This window comes from Tripterygium wilfordii, chromosome 9 (genome assembly GCF_013401445.1).
Source record: "Tripterygium wilfordii isolate XIE 37 chromosome 9, ASM1340144v1, whole genome shotgun sequence".
Classification (NCBI taxonomy): Eukaryota; Viridiplantae; Streptophyta; class Magnoliopsida; order Celastrales; family Celastraceae; genus Tripterygium; species Tripterygium wilfordii.
The window spans coordinates 2,436,063-2,455,125 of record NC_052240.1 but is presented as its reverse complement, the minus strand read 5'-3'; the positions used below and the strand labels follow the sequence as shown (position 1 = coordinate 2,455,125).

At 38.1% G+C, this 19,063-nt stretch overlaps 3 protein-coding genes across 4 annotated transcripts; 1 reads left to right on the top strand and 2 right to left on the bottom strand.

The window, feature by feature from the left end:
- Positions 1-3,536: 3,536 nt before the first annotated feature.
- LOC120006590 (phosphatase IMPL1, chloroplastic) lies at positions 3,537-7,567 on the top strand. Its single transcript, XM_038856675.1, has 11 exons — positions 3,537-3,949; positions 4,076-4,143; positions 4,288-4,421; positions 4,516-4,604; positions 5,376-5,433; positions 5,533-5,585; positions 6,020-6,118; positions 6,264-6,377; positions 6,625-6,726; positions 6,814-6,975; positions 7,183-7,567. Exons 1-10 carry the CDS (start codon positions 3,644-3,646, stop codon positions 6,910-6,912), a joined length of 1,122 nt encoding a protein of 373 aa, XP_038712603.1. The 5' UTR covers positions 3,537-3,643; the 3' UTR covers positions 6,913-6,975; positions 7,183-7,567.
- Positions 7,568-7,572: 5 nt separating this feature from the next.
- Positions 7,573-9,656, bottom strand: LOC120006592 (uncharacterized protein C12B10.15c). Its single transcript, XM_038856676.1, has 4 exons — positions 9,396-9,656; positions 9,162-9,254; positions 8,398-8,585; positions 7,573-7,896 (listed from the first exon to the last, which is right to left on the bottom strand). The coding sequence occupies exons 1-4, from the start codon at positions 9,541-9,543 to the stop codon at positions 7,831-7,833; spliced, it is 495 nt and encodes a 164-aa protein (XP_038712604.1). The 5' UTR covers positions 9,544-9,656; the 3' UTR covers positions 7,573-7,830.
- A 557-nt stretch (positions 9,657-10,213) lies between these two features.
- Positions 10,214-17,893, bottom strand: LOC120005858 (exocyst complex component EXO84C). 2 transcript variants are annotated; one of them, XM_038855717.1, is made up of 7 exons: positions 17,624-17,893; positions 15,814-15,933; positions 13,826-14,891; positions 12,693-13,214; positions 11,822-12,010; positions 10,795-10,931; positions 10,214-10,699 (listed from the first exon to the last, which is right to left on the bottom strand). In XM_038855717.1, exons 2-7 carry the CDS (start codon positions 15,912-15,914, stop codon positions 10,453-10,455), a joined length of 2,262 nt encoding a protein of 753 aa, XP_038711645.1. In that variant the 5' UTR covers positions 15,915-15,933; positions 17,624-17,893; the 3' UTR covers positions 10,214-10,452. The 2 variants fall into 2 exon arrangements, with proteins under 2 accessions (XP_038711645.1, XP_038711644.1); XM_038855716.1 differs by having other exon boundaries at positions 15,814-15,908; positions 17,624-17,892.
- Positions 17,894-19,063: the final 1,170 nt, after the last annotated feature.

Sequence of the window (19,063 nt, the reverse complement as noted above, 5' to 3'; positions counted from 1 at the left end):
TTTAGGCCAATTCATAATAGTCCGCACAACTTTGTCTTCTTAGATCCTACACCAACCTTTACAACTCAGAAAAAACGTTTGTTACTATTAAGAAGTTTAACCTATAATTATATTATGCACTTCACTTTTTCCTCATCTGAGCGATATGTGATTTAGAGTATTAAGCCTCAACACCACCAAACTTAATGCTGCAGAGGTCTGTGGTTCTGCCCATTCGAGTCAGATACTATGAATTTAACCCCTAAAGACTTGATATTTCATTTGATTAAGGGAGGTGCACTCGTGCTTCTTTAGGGATAGGGTTTGCAGTTGTTGCAGGTGGCTTGTGTTTTTAGTGTTATCATTTCTTGTGTTTGAGGGGTGGTGCAGATTCAATATTAGGAGATTATTGCATTATCTCAAATGGAAGAGTTTCTGATCATAATTAATTAATTTTCCATTAATATTTCTAAAAACATGTCCTTTTCTTTTTCCTTCAATTAAATCAAGCATGCCGGCTCCAGATGGTGACTTCTCACGATCCTGTTTGTGTAAATTGATGTATCAATAAAATTTTTGAAATTTTTTATGAATAATTCATGTATGATTAGTTTTATACGTATACATGACAGTACCAGAATACAAGCGTAGAAATGTAGTCTACATTGGCCAGCTAGTTTGATTTTGAGGTCGGTTATATGAATTTATAAGAGAAATCCATGAAAACCTACTACAAAGCAAGAATCAGCCTGGATTTCATATCATTCCAAGAATTGGGTGGCCACTAAAATTTAATTTTTGCAAAGATTCAGTATTTTTTTTACAAGTTAATCAATGGCCTCATCGAGTTTTTCACATGAATCATGGCCAAATGCAAGTTTGCCACTACATGATATAGGATTAAGATGGGATGATGAATTGTTTTGAGGGTGATCGAGTTGGCTAAAAATGAATTATTTCTGTTGAGATATTGAAATTCATTTTTTCGCATTATTTCATTAGAACGCACCAAAATACTTGGAGAGAGAGTGGAACGATTCAAATACACGAGAGTCATATAAACTAAAATCTCATAATTTGTCGTAAAAGGAGAGGATGACATATTCTTGAACCACATATATAATAAGCTTGTAGCTTGCTTGTTCTTCTTCCTTTGACCCCTTTGACCCTTATGTGCGTTTGTAAAACAATATAAGCAAGTTAAAGGCGTTACAGGCTGCAGTGGAAGTCATTGCAACGATCCTGTAGTTTCAATTAGGGCGTCCATTTCATTTATCATTGGGGGCTCAATCCGTTTCTTTTTCTTTTGATAAACAGATTAGACGACCTTGATTAAGTGTGTGTTTGGCAGAGCGGTTGTATTGAAAAATAATTACAATTACATAGTTAAACACAATTTTTATATTAAAAATTATTAGGTATAATAAATAATGTGAAACCTTAATTTTTTAGGTGGATCCCATGCTTAAAATAACAATACTTTATAATTTTTGGGTGGAACCCATGGTTACGATTCTATCATATATGTCTTTTTTCTTCCGTCGAAAATCGATTTGACAGTATAGACGCTTATGACCTCCCCCTCTATGCCCTGCGATAATGATTCCTCTAGCATTACGACCTTTACCACAATGATGCTGTCCACAGAAAAAATATTTTTAAAAAAAGGTTGCAACGTTCAAAAACGCTGCAAGAACAAGCTCCATTTTGGAGCTTGTTCTATTGGGACGTTACCGCCCCGTAAAGCTTAATTTTGTGTTTGGTGGGACGGGGTGGGAATGCGAGCCCTCCCAGATCAACGCCCCAACAAACAGGCCCTAAAGTTATAGAATATCCGGGCCGTCCATAGTGTAAGTCAATGCCCATCGTTCATAGGAAAATGGACTTTTACCTGAGCTAATTAGGTTGTTGCATATGCCTCATTATGTGATATAGTATTCTAGCTAGCTAGGTCGTGCTGTATATATAGGTCCAATGCTCATGGAATCTCTTTTGCCTTTTCCAGTAAGAAAAGTTATAGCAATTAAAGAGGGTGATTAGTTAGTTTGACTCCTTAATTAATTGTTTAATTAACTTGTTTCGATGCTTTTTAGGGTTCATGCCAAGAGAATCCTAGCCATCCATGCGGACACACTAGCTAGGATATAAAATACGAAAAAAAGTTAAATTAAAGTGTTTTAGTGTGAGCAAACAAGGTGCAATAAAATATCAAGACAATACAATATTAAATAGTAAACCATATGGGACATATATGTCCATTAAGGGAAAGTAGGGCGGGATTAATTAAGGCATGTTTATATAGTTGATGGGGGAGTTTTTTTAATAAAAAAACGTGATTGATGCCATACAAGATTGTCTTTTGGACATCCAATATGTGTTTAAATTCGGATAGTCAGGTTCGCGTTCATAAAAGTTTCTCACATGATAAGTTAGACAAAAACCGAGAGCATAAACACAAGGGTGTTACTCTCAATGAGAAGTGAACTCAGGACATTTCAAGTCTATACATGTCGATCCCCGAAAGATTCACCAATATAATAGACCATTACTCTAGTGGTTGTTGGGGGGGAGGTTTTCTTCTATAAACAACACTTGTGTGTGGGTGGGGTGGGGTACATTTAATAATGTGATTATGTTTCTTTGTTTCGTATGTTGATGATGATATGATTAGACTTAATGATGCTTCTAATTATAAACTACCATGACAAACATGTTTAGGTCAAATACACACATATACATAAAATAAGACATTAATATATTAAGACGCATTAACCATATTGACAAGCAACTGAACAATATATATCATCATATCATTTGAAAGATTCAGCTAATTAACAGTGTATGAGTACTTGAAGTTCTTTCACTTATTTTCTCCATCTTTGTTGATGTTAAAGGAATGTCACAAAATTAGGGGTACGTGTAAATGATAGGTTATGATCTATTTTTTTTTGGCAAGAATTTTAATCAACCGATCGGTCAATTATGAACAGTTATTTCAATTATTCAATCGATTCTCATTAAATTATTTTGAAACTGACTGACCATTCGATTCAATTATTCGGCTAATTCTTTAATAGCCCTACACAAAGTTACTGTAGATTTTTTTGCATATTATCGAGAAGTAGCATCTCCAACTCTTCAAATCCTTTGGTGGCATTGAATCAATCATTTTTTTAGCTATAAATTACCTTATGGTTGACTTGTTCAGACAAACAAGATGAAGTGTCCATCTTTCAATTAGAATCTTTGTCAAAAAAAGCCTTTCACATGCTTGGAATAGTAGAACCAGAACTAGAAGTACAAGAAAAAGGAAGAAAAAACTAAATTGACAACACCCCAAGTCCCAACAATTAAAGTCATTCGGGGGTTCAATGTACATTATCCCGGCCCATGTCAATCAGAATAATGGGAAAATGGCCCAAATGGAGAAAGACTATGGGCCTCACCATGGGCCTATTCAGAATGAGATCCAAGCTTTTTAGCCCAATTTAAACAATTCTGATTTCTGGGCACATACTGACAAGGGAACATTTTGGAATCGAATCTTCCCCTTCATTGCCCCGAATCCCGATGCGAATACAAACCTGTGGCGCAAACACTGTGCAAAGCGACTTCCAAAAACAAAGTAGACACAGAGAGTCTGGGTTTCGTAACTGCCACAGTAATGGGGAGGTCTCTATCGTTCTCCACAAACTTTCCTCTCAGGTTCTCTGTGATACCCAGATCGATTCCACCACCCAATCTCCCAATCCAGTACTTTCCACCGAGATTCAATGATAATTCTCAGTATGGGAATCAAAAAGTTGGGTTCTTGAATGTAAATCCCACAAGAAAACTGTGTACGAGGGCAGTGCTGTCTGAGATTCCTGATCAGAGACAGTACCCGAAAGTGGCTGCCCAAACAACTGGACCCATACCACCAGCCCAGCTAATTGAAGTTGTTGAGGCAGCTGCTAAGACTGGTGCTCAGGTTATTCTCTCTGTCGTTCTTTCAATTCGGACATATCCCTGGATTTTTTTCCTCCCAAAAGGAACTTCTTTTTATGTTATGCCATTTTCCTCTTTGTGCTCAATCAGTACGGTCTTACCTTTCCAGGTTGTGATGGATGCTGTTAATAAGCCTCGGAATATCACATATAAGGGACTTACTGACTTGGTGACCGAGTAAGGCCTTCCGATATTCTTTTACTAAGATGTTAGTTCCATGATTAACAAATTTTGTGGTCTTAATGTTATAAATTTTGTGGTCTTAATGCAATTGTGGAAGTGATCCTAACAAGATTCACCATATCTGTTATGTACTTGCAGCACTGATAAAATGAGCGAGGCTGCTATATTAGACGTTGTGAGAAAAAGTTTTGGAGATCACCTTATTCTTGGGGAGGAGGGAGGAATTATTGGAGATACATCTTCGGATTATCTCTGGTGTATTGATCCTCTAGGTTTGGCTCTTTTAAAATTTTCGGACAGAGTCATGATATACTTATATATGAGATATTTTTAAAACTGTAGACTTGTTTCTCTGATTTTGTATAGATGGGACAACAAATTTTGCACACGGTTATCCTAGCTTTGCAGTTTCCGTGGGAGTCCTGTTTCATGGAAAACCTGCTGCTGCTGCTGTGGTATTGTTCGCTGAACTTCTATTGTTGTTGACATGTTTTATGGTCCTGTACAAAAAATGCCATTCTGCCTTGAAGGATCCAATGAAAAACCAGTATCTAGTGATATGTGAAGTTTTTGAGGGGAAAAAAGGCAATTGATACTGGGATAACACTTTCTAGAATATCTAGTAGTCTAGCATAATAAGGGGCGTTTTTGTTGTTTTATATGGCATTGGTTTGTGATTCAAGTACTGTATGTGGAATATTGTGCAACTCAATATCCTTAATAAGGACAGCGGAGTAACTAGAGAAGTATGGAACGATTCTGGGGATCTCTGAAAATCTAGATAAAACTAAATTCCACTGCAAGAATGAAATGATTAGGTCTAGATCCTATGAAAAGTTAAAGCTTGTGACCGGATTTTCTAGTCATATGCTCAAAGATAGACTAGACTTACTTCTGGCCTAGTCCTTACGCTCATTGAGAATGAACAGTTTTTTTTTTTGATAGGCTCTTCTACTAAGTAACTGTGTGAATATATTGAAGTCAATCCTGATTTATCTGCTTTTAAGCCTGCGGTGTGTATCTTCAATAATTACCGTCTCAACTTTTAATGTATCAATGTATAGGAAACTAAAGAAATGAGAAAATGTAATAACAGCTGTTGGAAGAAAAGGAAATATTGAGGCCTTATTTTTTTGCATTACTCTTCATGAGAAGATAATTTGTCCAAGCTTCTTTACGTTGTAGTCCGTATGAAAGGAAGATTACCATCTAGTGTTGTTATTCAGGTGGAATTTGTAGGAGGCCCTATGTGTTGGAATACTCGTATATTTTCTGCAACTGCTGGTAAGTATAGTCTAAAAAGCATCTGCATATTTGAATATCTATTTGATTTTTCTTAGTCAACTATCTAGTGACAGCTGTGATTAATCCTCATTAATTTAGGTGGGGGAGCATTTTGCAATGGCCAAAAAATTCATGCTAGTCTAACTGATAAGGTCAGTGATTATATATTACTTGGGGATTATGTATTACTCAACAATTTTAAGTTTTATGAATTGTTTACTATGCATATATGATCTATTAGTTAGAGATTTCTTTGGTGCTAAAGTAGATTAGGCCCGATTAGCCCCAAGGCTGACGTGGCTCGATGCTTGACAAACAGTCCATGGAAGTTGCTTGGTCATGGAATTCATATACCTCTGGATTAAACTAATTGTTTGGGGTTCATGCTAATCTATCCACTGATAAATTTGTTCAGTACTTCCGTGTTCTCTGAAAACTAGATGTTAGAATTTAGATTGTTAGAAGTATGCTGAGAATATATAGTAGCACAGATTACAACTCCAATATGCTCTATAATGTCATGATACAGATACAACCCCCCCCCCCCCCGACTACAATTGGCTCAGCTTTTCCCCATCGTTTTCAGGTGGAGCAATCTCTTCTAGTGACTGGCTTTGGATATGAACATGATGATCCATGGACAACTAACATGCAATTATTCAAGGAATTTACTGACATCAGCCGGGTATTAAGTCATTTTCTGCTGCTAAGCTATTACCATACAATTTGTGTGCTCATTCATTTTCTCTCCTTCTCTCCAAGCAGACGCATGCATGCATGCACTCACATAAACTCTTATTATGTTTCCATTTTTTTATTGTAATATCTAGGGTGTGAGGAGGCTTGGCGCTGCTGCAGTGGACATGTGCCATGTGGCTCTGGGAATAGCCGAAGCATATTGGGAGTATCGTCTGAAGCCATGGGATATGGCTGCTGGTGTCTTGGTATAATTTTTGTTAACAAATCTTATTACTCTATACTTGTGGTTCAATTTTTTCTATATTAATGAAACGAAATGAACGTATGAACTTTGTTGTCAAAAGAATAAAAGGAAGGATGTTTTATTACATATAACCTTCATTCGTATCTAGGAATCCATTTGTTGGTGATGCTTCTTTCTTGTCTGAATTGGAGGTGTTCTATATTCTTCTTCATATGCTATCTGATTCACTTTCTTCATTTTTCAAACAGATAGTTGAAGAAGCTGGTGGGACAGTTTCATGCATGGATGGTGAAAAGTTTTGTGTTTTTGATAGATCTCTTCTGGTATCAAATGGAGTGCTGCACGCCAAGGTGCGAGATAACTTGTTCTGAGCTCACATTGACACTGCTTACTTAATGTTTTCACATAAATGATGTCCGGTGATATTGTCTTTTCAGCTTTTAGAGAGGATTGCACCTGCAACAGAGAATCTAAAGAGCAAAGGAATTGATTTCTCTCTGTGGTATAAGCCAGAAAATTATGGGACGGAACTTTGAAATTCCTGATGGTTGTCTCTTCATTAGCCCTCCCTCCCCTAGGTTATTGTCTTCAGCAGTCTGGTAAGTCTATTGTACCCTTGATTGTCTGCTATTCCTTTCTGATCTCACGATGGTTGTGCTTTTATTTGATTCATTTACTTCACTATAGTGCTTTAGTAACCAATTCATTTATTTTGCCTCTTTCACACGTTGTCTTGCTTGGTCTCTCCTTCCCTTGTAGAAAAGAGTTCTGTGCCCATGTTTAGATAATGTCAGCCTTTCTTTCAGGTTGAAAATCATTGCAACATGACTCATTGAATGAGTTTCGACCTTTGGCACGTACCTGGAATTGATTGTAACAAAGTTTGTAGTCTAGAAACCTGAAGAATCTGTTGAAGATGAAGTCTGAACTGGCCATTGGAGTTGAGGAAGCAATGAAGTTCGTAGTTTACTTTCCCAAAAAAGATTGATAGTTTGCATTGTTTGTGCTTAGCTGCTGCATGCTGACAAGAGTGCTGGAGTAGGGATCCAGGTTTATGACTTTTAACCCAAATATGAAAGTAATCTTCCCCTTTTTTTTGTTTCAATTATTCATCACATGACGCATGTAGTCTCATTGTTGCATTGAGGGTTTACAGAACAAAATATGATCTCTGCTCATCTGTTTCAAATGGCTTATATTTGTACATAGAGATTTTCATCTCCCTGGTGATTTCTGGTGAAGCTGTAAACTCAGAAACAGGAATCTCTAGCCATTGCCCTATTGGCATTTTCCAAGTTCCTTCACTCATATCAAACAATGTGTATTTTTAAACTCACAGAAACCCATTTTCTTTTCACCAAGCGACCCTGTTGGCCTTTGAGTTAGTTTACAAACCATTCATCACTTTTAGTGTACAAGAAAGTAGACAATAACAAGAAACACAAATTTCTGGATCAATCCAGTTTCTCCAAGGCAAGAGTAGCAGATGCTAAATCTTCTGTTGTTATTGGCTTGTGCAGCTGCATTCACAAACAATACTCAAGTGAGGTGGCAGGAATATTGTGTGAATATAAACTAAATTTTTATCCAAAAACAAATATAATGGTTATAAAAGATGATAGGATAATGTCATAAGCTCAAACAAAAAAACTTACAGCATTTGAATTTACATTTCGTGTAATGTTAATAAAGACATTTACAGCAAAGTACATATTTGCAGAGTTCACAAAGAGACCCCTTTTTTTCTTTTGCTAGTAAAAGAAGCGAAAACTTCTACTCTGTAATCGTTCCAAAATTCTCTCCCCAAAATACATATTAAATTATTAATTACGGTTTTTAAGAAGATATGAAGAAAATGCATTCATAAAATATGTTCAGGAAAGCTATAGATATTCAATCACATACATGATGCATGAAGTCACATATGAACCCTCAGGGAACACAACAACAACAACAATAGACATTAATCACACAGTAGCTATAATAAACCTTCATTCTCCAGGTATCAAACAAAAACTTACTGCTTCTGCAACTGCAAACCAGTGAAAGGCACGCAAGAAAGAATCGTTTTCCGAAGGTAGACTGTCATGATTCCAATATGTTATATTCTCAAATTTTGCATTCACATGCCAACACTTTGGGTCCTCCACAGACATATCCGAAGCTTTTCTCTTTCCATGAGAACCAAGACCCCTTTCTATGACAAAGCCTGCAGAAGAATAACTTAAATAAATCAAGAATTCTTTGCAACTTCTTCTAGACTACAAATCAGAGGGTAGAAAAACCTAAACCGAAACAATAGTCATGACATGAAGATCTCAGTCTGCATATATAAATAGTCACAACATGCAAATTGGGCAGAATTACAACATCTAATAAAGTAGACTGAAGCAGATCACCTAAGTTCAGTAAAAACAGAGGCAATCCACAATCTCAACATTAGTACAAATGATGCAATCATGCAACCTTAAAGATGTAGCCTTCAAAAGTCACATTTGTCTATTAGTCACAATATATACTCTTCTAAAGACTACTAACTAAGTTAGTTTCCAACTAGCAGACAGATGATGGGATTATAGTAATTATCCATCAAGCCCAGGCAACCACGCCAAGCAGAAGTGCAGAACACAATAGACCAAACCCAAATCAAAAGATGAACATTCTGATATCATATGTACGCACTAGAAGCAATAAAACCCAAACCAATACAACGAAATAGGCTTCAAAAACATTCCAAAAGACATATACTTGAAAGAAAAAATTAAGAAGAGAATGATTAACAGACCAGAATAACCGTGTGGAAGGGGAATGGTGGCTCCTTGCAGCTTCCTTCCTCTGAAATACGCTTCCCCCACTTGCAAGCCCTCAACCTCCATGCCTACATGGACAGTGACAGACCCAAAAAAGAAAAAAAAATCCGAAAATTCAAAATTCTCATACATTGATAGTGCCATTATAATCACATCCGGTATCACAAAAAAAATAAAAATCGAGAGGGATTTAAACATGGGAAACGAACCAGTGGACTTGGGTTTGAAATAGTCAGAAACGCAACAAGGGCCGTCGTATTTGATACAGCAGGGGAGTTGATGGACCTGACCCGTCAGATTTGCCACTGATTTCTCCTCTTTCGGATTCAGATTTATCGTCTCTCCGTCCTCCATCATTGATTTCACGTTTCGATTAATCACAGTGAAGCCCTAAACCCTAATCGGAAACTCTCTCTCTCTCTCTCTGACTCTTATCACATCCACTTCTTCCCGCGCCTCTTTAGCCCCAATTTCCCACGCTGTTCATAAAACAACACATTTCTTTAGGTGCTTTGTTCTTTAGGCCCACCTCAGGAATATCTTCAGCCCAGGCCCACCATATTCAGCCCAAGTATGACAGTTGTCCACTGCTGCTTTTAGCCCAATAAGAATAAGACGGGCCCGCTTAACAAATCCTTGCTCCCTCTAGGCCCCCATGACGTGTATACCTTGGCCCATGTAAAAATCAAACCTCTTTAATATATGACTTCACATTTAGGCCCATGTAAAAAGTCACCAACAATTAAGTACAGGAAAAAGAAAGGAAGTTACTACATAGGAGTATTAGATTAGTTAGTATTCTCTGTGAACTCGGAAGGTACTGACCGAATTTGATTCACATTAAGAGTAATATTTTTGTGGCCCCGCGTTAAGCTTTAACCTAACTTATCCCGTTGTCGGGTGGGAAACTCAAATTCTCGTAAAAGTTGAAAGGAAAAAAAAATGCTTGACAAGGACCAAGAAGAGTGTTTTCTTCTCCTTGCACAAATCCAGTGAAGTAGGCTACTTTTCAAGAATTCAATACAAATGCTACAAAAAAAATATATATATCAATAAATACTGGAAGATCAATTAAGTCTAAGTACAGCATTTTATAAGCTTACTTCCTATGATACTGTCTACTTCTAAGCATCAATATCCATCTAGGCTTACTAAAAACTGAGTTCAGAAGAAGATTCAACTTCTAAAATGACTGAACTACAAGCTACTTGATGTGAGAAAACTACCAGGAGTTGGGAAGTTCTGCAGGCAATTGCAAACAAAAATTCAACCCTCATGATCAGTAGAGTCTGAGGGGCTATCAAGTTCACCCATACTTGCAGAAGCAAAAGATTCATAAGATTCTACTGTTGAGAGCGAAGAAGTAGTGTCGTCAGAATCTGAGATAATCTCATCGTGCAGAACAATGTGTTCCTCGTCAGCTTCGGATGCCTCTGACCCGGATGCTCCTAAGAGAAGTTTGTTTATCGCTGACTTTGCAGTTTCAACAAACCATTCATCCTCAGGTAGAGCACTAGACATTGAGTGTTGCAAAAGCAGATTTCCTTAGCATGGGATTGAGCAACAATATAAAATATAAATAGTCAACAATTAGCAGAAGTAATATACCTTTGTGGATCGACTCCTCTACCGGAGAAGGTCCTTATTGCCCGAGCGATAATCGCTGAAGCAATCTGATGCACATGTCGAGATGGGTAGCCGGCAAAACGTGCAATTTCAACAGTGAAATGCATATCGAGAATTAACTGCCAACAAAAAGCTCAGTAAGAAAGGAAAGAGAATCCATTTAGGCATATGCCACCTAACGGCCTCTATTAGGCCCCCACATGCCATACCCCCTATCCCAGTAACACAGTAAGCGAAAAGATTTTATGAATCCACTATGCCAACATGCAACTACATAATTTGACAAAACATATATAATTTCAGTGTTCTGATAGTTTTCAAATTGTTTATGATTCTAAGATATTCGTCGACTCGTACAATCTTTTACCACTCAGTCATAGAAGTAGAACCCTGTAAATTATTCTCGATTCCTAGAAGGCTACAATCTTTTACCATGCAGTCATGACAGCATGTCGAGGGATCCTCATAGGAGAGGAACCGGTAATCTAACAGCAGACATAATCCTTAAGGGACCACGCTAGGATTGCTTGAAAAGTCGAGGATTTAGTAGGTATTCATCATCCGGATTTTCAGAACGATATTCAATCTAGCATCAAGACATTTCTCTAAGAAGATAATATCATAGCATATCCACAGCCATATGCAACTCACAATTTTAAACTTCCCTAGTCATGTCAAGCATCAGTTTACAAAGCCCAGAAGGACTTCTTTTTCAGGGCCTATGTGACATAACTTTTCCCTCTCTCTTGCCTCCCGGTCCTTCCCCCATCAAATACCAGTATACCACCATCATTTGGATTTACTGGGTCTTCAAGGGTGGCTTCTCACATCTCATCTACTTGACAGAAATACACCTAATACTAACCCAAAAGATCACAAAATAGAAATAAAAATTATCTGACAATGGGCAATGCTTCTAAACAACACAAAACATTTTCAAACCATGGGAGGATGAAAACTCACAAAACAAACAACATATACTCGAATATACAGCGAGTAAAAGAGCTACCTGCTGCAAACCTAGTGGCTTAATCGGAATAGATTCATCCTCAAACACACCCCAAAATTCCTGCTCATCAGACAACCACATTACAACTGTTTCTGTTAGCCTAGCAAGCAAAATTTTCTGTAGTTTGTCTTTCCCAAGTAACACATCTCCAGCCACAGTTGCTAATTGCTGCAACTTTGCAAATAATGCCTGCAACGGAGACACCAAATCTTGTTACTAGCGACAGGAGAATATTCGAGTAATAAACAAAGACTAGGCTCATTGTCTCATCCAACAGATAAACGACTGAATAGTGAAGAGATTATGATATTCTTAACTCCACGGGTTAAAAAAACACTGTCTAGCAAAAACTAAAAGTAAAAAACTAAACAAAAAGGTCACTGAGGATTATCCGAGCACATTAGGCAGCCCACAATAAATCATGGCTATTATTTTTCTAGGTTTTTTCTTTTGCCCTGCCGGAGTGGTATGTAGCTACAACCTCAACAACCTTCTTCCATGTCTGTCTAGCACGGAGTTCAGATAAACACAATAATAAGGAACTTAATATATAAAAAAGAAGCAATTATGATAATTATGAAGCTAATATGTATTAGACAACAACAACGCCTCAAAGATGGAAATTTTGTATTTTTCCTGGAAACATGACAGTTACCGACACTCTCGAAAGTCAAAATTGATGGAGGTCTGCATGTAGAGGACCAAAGATTATGCATGCTTGCCATTATGTGTACTAACATATGTATAGATGAATGGATACATGCATTCTTGTATGTAAGTGTTGATTTATACGAAGAAGCCCCGGAATAATTTTAATTGTTGCATCATACACATGGAAGAACATTTAAGCCTTAAACAACGAAAGTTTCACCTGAAATGGCAGTGATGGAAGAGGATCAGAATCCCAATATAAATCTTCCCCATCCTCGTCCCCGTTTAAGTAAATTTGTGCATTCAATCGCGTTTTTCCAGCTCGCGAATAAATGAAAGTAAGAATATACTGCCTACAGAAGTGATCTCTAAGCTTGTCAAATGAATGCTGCAGATGTCGCTTCCAGTCCTTCAGTTCCACGGCAGTGCTTGCATTAGCCACCATATTTTCACTTCCAGGTTCCTTGCTCTCATTCTTAGAGCTCCACATTTTTGACACATTTGGGGGTAAAAGTTCATCCGAAATAGTGAATGCTACACCTAAAATAGCAAGCTGCTCCGAATCTGTTTCAGCTCTAAAGGCTACAAACTCCTTCAGCTCTGTAAGATTGTCATCATCAGAGGGGCCAGGTAAGGCTTTGATAAGGGCATCCATGTATTTATCAAACAGCTGTGAGATTCTATTCAACACATTTCCTCCAAAGTGCAAAACAGCCAGTGGGGTAAGCTGTTCCAGCATATCCTGTAGAAAAGTTACAGGTAGTTACAATAAAATTTTACAGTAAAAATTACAGAGCAGTGCTAAAACACACAACAAAGCCCTTCTTTCTGGTGGAGAGAGAGAGAGAAGACTTAATGGAAGCTTAGGAATAAAAAAAACTGCCACAGGAGCCAAGTACATTACATGTAAATAGAAATGCTTAAAAACTGTACCAAAGTATGCATCTAACAAGCATATACTTCAATTATGAATGGGCATATACAGGAGACATCAGCTAACTTCATGACTTGGCTTGGCCATAAGCCTCACATAAGAAGCACAGCTTATTAAACACCACAACTGAAGCCATGGCATGTGCATTGCATGTGGACCTACCTTCAGTTTTTTGAAGTAGATCCAGAACCAGAAGTCTCAAAGCTCTCAACAAAATCATGAATTGACCAAATCATTTTCTTCGACGTGATTACATCTCCTGAGAAGATTTCTTATAAAGCATAGATGCGTGAACAGCTTATCATAGTCAGTTATTATACGTTAATTTACAAACTACGTAGATATAAACAAGTGGTTGTCACGATAATTCTTTCAATCAAGACAGGTCCATTTCAGACAGCAAAAAAAGATCAACTTACTTCAACAATGTACATAAATCTCACTCCGCTTTCAACAAGCACACTATCTGAAGATGTCGAAAATGCAGACAAAGAAGAAACATAGTGAGGTGATGAGGACATGCTTTCATTGACTTCAGCCAAGTCAAGAACCATCCTTCTAGCCCGTCTAAAGTTCAGTTCTAGAACTTCTCCAACGTATGGCCGCAAGAGAACCAAAAGCAACTTTGAAAGTTTCAAACCTTGTGATTCCAACAGCGAGCAGTAGTTAAGACTAGCCTGAACACAGTTGCAAGCAGCACGTAAAGCAGAAACTGTGTCCGAAGAGGGTGCATTCTCCTTCACAAATCTTACAAAGTATTCAATCTCCCACTCGGCCCACTGAACAACTCTGTTGGTATATACAGGATTATCACCAAATATCAAGCCAGATTCTTTAGTTGTTGATGAGATTATTGAAAAGAAAAGCCGAGATAGCGTGGCCGGGAATGTTTTGGGGCAGACAGAACATGAAGGAAGAAAAGCCTCAATGCTCTTTTGAAGGCGAGACCCATATGATTTCAGCAGTAGCTGATGTGCTAAATGACCCTTCCCAAGCCTAATCAAACTGGATAAAGCCTTCCTCAGCTCAGGAACACAAACTAAAGGCTGTTCAGCGATTGCAATCAACTGATCCTCAAGCATTGCCTTTTTCTCCAAAAGAGATGCTTTATAGACGGATCCTTCAGTTGAAGTATCCCCTGAGCTATTCAGCTCCACATGGTTTCTTTCTTCAGCATCTATCAGCTCTAGTGCTTCTTCCACTTTATGCTCAGCCAAGAGAACGTCTATTTTCTCTAAAAACAATTCTTTCTGATCATCTATTCCATTTGGTGAGGGATGTTGAAGTTCGAAAATTTGAACGTCTTGCTGGGCATTATCATTGTTATCATTAGCTTCTTTATCACTGTTATCAGTATTTCGGCTCCACTCTTCTATTTCACGGCATACCCCAGTCATTAAATCCTGCACAAGAATTCCCTGCGCAGAAATATGCTTGCGTAGCTCAACCAATTCATGATCCATTTCCACAACTTCCTCTGTCATTCTACAGTTATCATGAAACTCAATAAAATGATTACTGATATAAGAAATAATTTGCATTTGGAAACAAGGAAGAGTCAGCAAATAACTAGAGTGTCCAAAAAAAGTTGCTTTGACAATTGAATTACAAATCTTGAAAATTGAAGCTTTTTGTATTTATGGATCCTCAGTAAAAGATTCATATTGTTCTCAAGCTTTTTAAAATTATAATAACCCTATCACTGCTAGATGTGTTGTTCAGGATTCTCCAGACTCATGCATATTAAAGAAACTTCAGCAAAACAAATCTTTGACATCCACAGTAAAATTTTAGAGCTACTTAATTTTCTTTCTCATTTGTCAAGGAATTTTTAGTGGAAAGATTCACTCACTTTCAAAGACATGAAAACTGCATTGAACTTTTCCGATAAAGTGTAAATAAAACATTCTGGCAAGAACTGTTCCAATGTATTAGGAAAAACTTCAAGTTTAAGAAGAGGGACCTTTCAGAAACTAACATCCCAACAACAATGCTCTAGTACCTGTTTCTCTAGTATCATTTCGTAACCACCCTTGCTTAAATGTGCCTGTGTGTTTGAGTGTGTCTCGAGAGGAATATTATTTCCACTGTACTTCAAACCTTATTCTCAACCATATAAGCTACCAATCCCTCAAGTCTCACCGATTTGTTAGAGATTCAGAAGATCTCTTAACTTGAGCTTCCAAATCAGAGCCCCAAAACAAAGAGCATTCAGAAGGCATGGGGTATGGCACCTCAACAATGTTATGAGATCGGTATACACATTTGAGGTCACAACTAAGTAAACCAACATTCTTGGCATAAGATGTTGTGTTATGCGAATTAATTACAATTGTTTTAACAAATTTGAAACTCTTAGATTAGAATTACATATATACATCCAGCAATAACCAGCAAATTCTATTACCTCAAGAAAGCCAAATATTTTGTTTGCATATTTCCAGATAGATTTTCCACCGCATCCTTCAAATCCAACAGCTCACAGCAAAGCTTTCTGATTCCCTGCATGAATGTCCATGCTTATCATCTAGAAAAAAGAAAGCAACACTCACATTTGCATAAGATAATTATGAGAATGATCCATGTTAGTCGCCAAACAATTGGATGTATCTGCATCCAAAGCTTCCTTTTCCATAATTCTAGGAGAGTCGGAGTTAAAACTGATTGATCCAAATAAGAGATGATAACATGTATTTTTGAGTAACCGTCCAGACCCTCTTCTCATAGTTTCATATAATGCTCCTATGCTATCAGACAAACTAAATATGAAAAGGGCCAAAAAAATCAGGGCAGATCAAAGAAAAATACTTTTCTTGTTAATCAACATGAACCAAAGTACAAAATTATAAAATAATCTTTCTTATCCATTGAGCTTGCAGATATTCGAATCAAAACAGAGTAAATCCACTTCAAGAAAAACAGTAGAAGAAAAGATAATAATGAACTGCCTACCGCACCAACGGAAATTAGAGGAAACCAGTGGGGAAAACCATCTTTTTCCATGAAATGTAATGTAACAAAAATTTAGAAATCTTAGGCTAGGGAAGCATTTATCTTTGCCTTAGAATTTCGAATAGATTGAAGGTTCAAATCCACTTAACACACTAAAATTACAAATATTAAAAAATCAATATATGTTCATATAAAAAGAGCATTTATTTGTCCCAAATCTAACAACAGCAGAAAACAATCGACAGAAAAAATTTAGGGAAAGTTACAGGATGAAAAAACCTCTACCATGACAATAAGATTTGATTTCAGCGTACCGATATATTATAAAAAAATATCGTCACACCCAAAGTTGTCTAGAGAGGGGAAAAGGAAGTAATAGCATACATTGGGGATTGATTTCTTCTTAACAATTATTCCTCAAAAACCATTAATGCACTAAGAAACTACAGTAACTGAAAACGAAAAAGCAGGATCTTCGGAAAAGAACTGAAAAAGAATACGGAGATAGCAAGACCAACACAGAGGTCTGAGGTTCTCAATCTGAATTGCTAACCTGAACGACAACCATTTCAAAAAGATGGAATTCAAGTTGGTGTAGTCCCATATAAATACAGGCCAAACAAAGGCACAAAACTATCCCTTTTTTGCACCACGTCAAGTTGAAATGAAGAATAGCTAGAAGGGTAGCAGCCATTTGATAAAATGCCTAGAATGAATTTTTTAGCTAAAAGTGAGCAATTACATGCATTTAGAAGGCAGAAATTGAAAAAATTCAGGGCCCTATCGAATTGATTAATGACATTAACGGTTAACCATAGTGCATTACCATGACATATAATGCACAGAAATTTTATTCAGGTTACAAGGTTGCATCATAAATCAGCATAAAAATAGAAACCCATGAAACATCAACAAATTAACTTTCTCCAAAGCAAAGGTGTTTGCTCTCGTGCACAAGGCTCCCGGTGTGCGGAGTTACAACACAAATCCGCCTAAAAATAGAAACCCATGAAACATCAACAGATTAACTTTCTCCATAGTAAAGGTAAATTTCCAAGAAATGAGCCTGTGACGTTTAGGTTGCAACCTGCAACTCTACCCTGGGCCACATCTTCGCCTCTACTCTTTCTCCATAGTGGTAGTTAAAAATAGAGAATACCCAGATAGCAAATACAACATTTCTCACCGGATTAAACTTTAAACAGAAAAATTTCAGACCCACAAAAAAAATTATTCAGAAGAAGTAACCAGGCAGGAAATGATACCTTTTCGGTTTCAGATTGGTAGAGGGAATCGATCTTGGACTGGGGAGTAATGCTTTCTATGGAAGGAAAGTCATCATCTTCTTCACTGCTCTCCATTTCTTAGCTCCTTCTGACCTCCTTTGTCGCTGGTCCACTGTTCTAAGTTCTTCGTTTGAAAAATCCTAAAGTGAGATTCAAAGGAGAATGGAGAACCAGAACGTGAATAGCAATGGAGCAGCAAAGAGCCAAAAACAAAAGGCATGTGATGTGGTAGTGACTTTGGCAACCTGGGACTTGTGCCTGACTTGGGTTGAAATGGAGTTTTGATTGGGTAAAACCGCACCAGTAAAGTATTGTGTGATTACTTATTGCTGTCCAATCATGACCCGCTCTTAGGAATGGTAAAATTATGTTCAATCCGGATGACCGAATTTATCCGATTCGAATTAAACTAAGTTTATAGATAAATTATATGTCTGAAATTTTGGTATAAACACATAAATTTTATTTAATTTATTTGTCCGAACTCTAATCCGAATTAAGTTATTATATTGTTTACTTAATCAGATTTAAATCATTCCAAATTTGATCAATTAAATACGTTCGAAATCTAATTTGGGTTAAAGTTTGAACATATAAATATTTTGTAGCCAAATGATATTGTCCAACCTGAACCGGCCCGGAATGGATTTTTTTTTCTGCCCCTACCAGGCACCAGCTGTGGAAGAATGTTGAGATCCCACATCGTTAAAATAGGAGGACCAAACCTAGCTTATAAGCGCAGGGTCCTCTCAACCTACCAGCCAAGGTTTTCATGGGATTCAGCCCATGGGCCTTGGTTACAGCCGGCCCGTAAGGGCGTCGGTTGGGCTTTGGTTGGCAAGGGGGGCTGGTCTCTGTGGCTGTGGGCCGGTGTGGTTCTCATCATTGGTGCTCTCGTTGAGAGTGTCCGTTGGCGGAGAGGGCTGCCGCCCGGGAAAGGGCTACCGTCCGGGAAAGGGCTACCGTCCGGGAGAGGGCTGCCGTCTGAAGGGCGAGCGTAGCCGCCAGGCGAGTGCAGCCGCCAGGCGAGCGTAGCCGCCGTGGACGTCGGCCCCCAAGGGGGAAGGAATGTTGAGATCCCACATCGGAAAAATAGGAGGACCAAACCTAGCTTATAAGCGCAGGGTCCTCTCAACCTACCAGCCAAGGTTTTCAGGAGGGTGGGGTCAGGGGGCCTTTGGGCCTGACTGGGGCCTTGGTTACAGCCGGCCCATGGGCAGGTGGCCACCCATGCGTGGGTAAGAACGGGCCTGCTTTAGATGGGTGTCGGTTGGGCCTTGGTTGTTAGTGGGTCATAACATTTGGTGCTTTCATTGAGAGTCCAATGCCCTCAACTTGGGGTCGCGTCTGCGGAGTGGCCAGCCATGGTGCTCGACCCACGGGGGTGGACTGCCGGAGGGGCCGGCCATGGTGCCTGAC

Excerpts from the sequence above, each read along its gene's own strand:
- LOC120005858 (XM_038855716.1), bottom strand. The coding sequence starts at position 17,719 with ATGGAGAGCAGTGAAGAAGATGATGACTTTCCTTCCATAGAAAGCATT. Across the intron at positions 15,909-17,623 it reads ACCAATCTGAAACCGAAAAG|GGAATCAGAAAGCTTTGCTG; the intron begins GTATCATTTCCT and ends ACATTCATGCAG. Across the intron at positions 13,215-13,825 it reads GATTTATGTACATTGTTGAA|GATATGCTGGAACAGCTTAC; the intron begins GTAAGTTGATCT and ends ACTTTTCTACAG.
- LOC120006590 (XM_038856675.1), top strand. The coding sequence starts at position 3,644 with ATGGGGAGGTCTCTATCGTTCTCCACAAACTTTCCTCTCAGGTTCTCT. Across the intron at positions 4,144-4,287 it reads CTTACTGACTTGGTGACCGA|CACTGATAAAATGAGCGAGG; the intron begins GTAAGGCCTTCC and ends ATGTACTTGCAG. Across the intron at positions 4,605-5,375 it reads AACCTGCTGCTGCTGCTGTG|GTGGAATTTGTAGGAGGCCC; the intron begins GTATTGTTCGCT and ends GTTGTTATTCAG.
- LOC120006592 (XM_038856676.1), bottom strand. The coding sequence starts at position 9,543 with ATGATGGAGGACGGAGAGACGATAAATCTGAATCCGAAAGAGGAGAAA. Across the intron at positions 9,255-9,395 it reads TTTCAAACCCAAGTCCACTG|GCATGGAGGTTGAGGGCTTG; the intron begins GTTCGTTTCCCA and ends CTGTCCATGTAG. Across the intron at positions 7,897-8,397 it reads GGTTTGCAGTTGCAGAAGCA|CTGCACAAGCCAATAACAAC; the intron begins GTAAGTTTTTGT and ends TTGTGAATGCAG.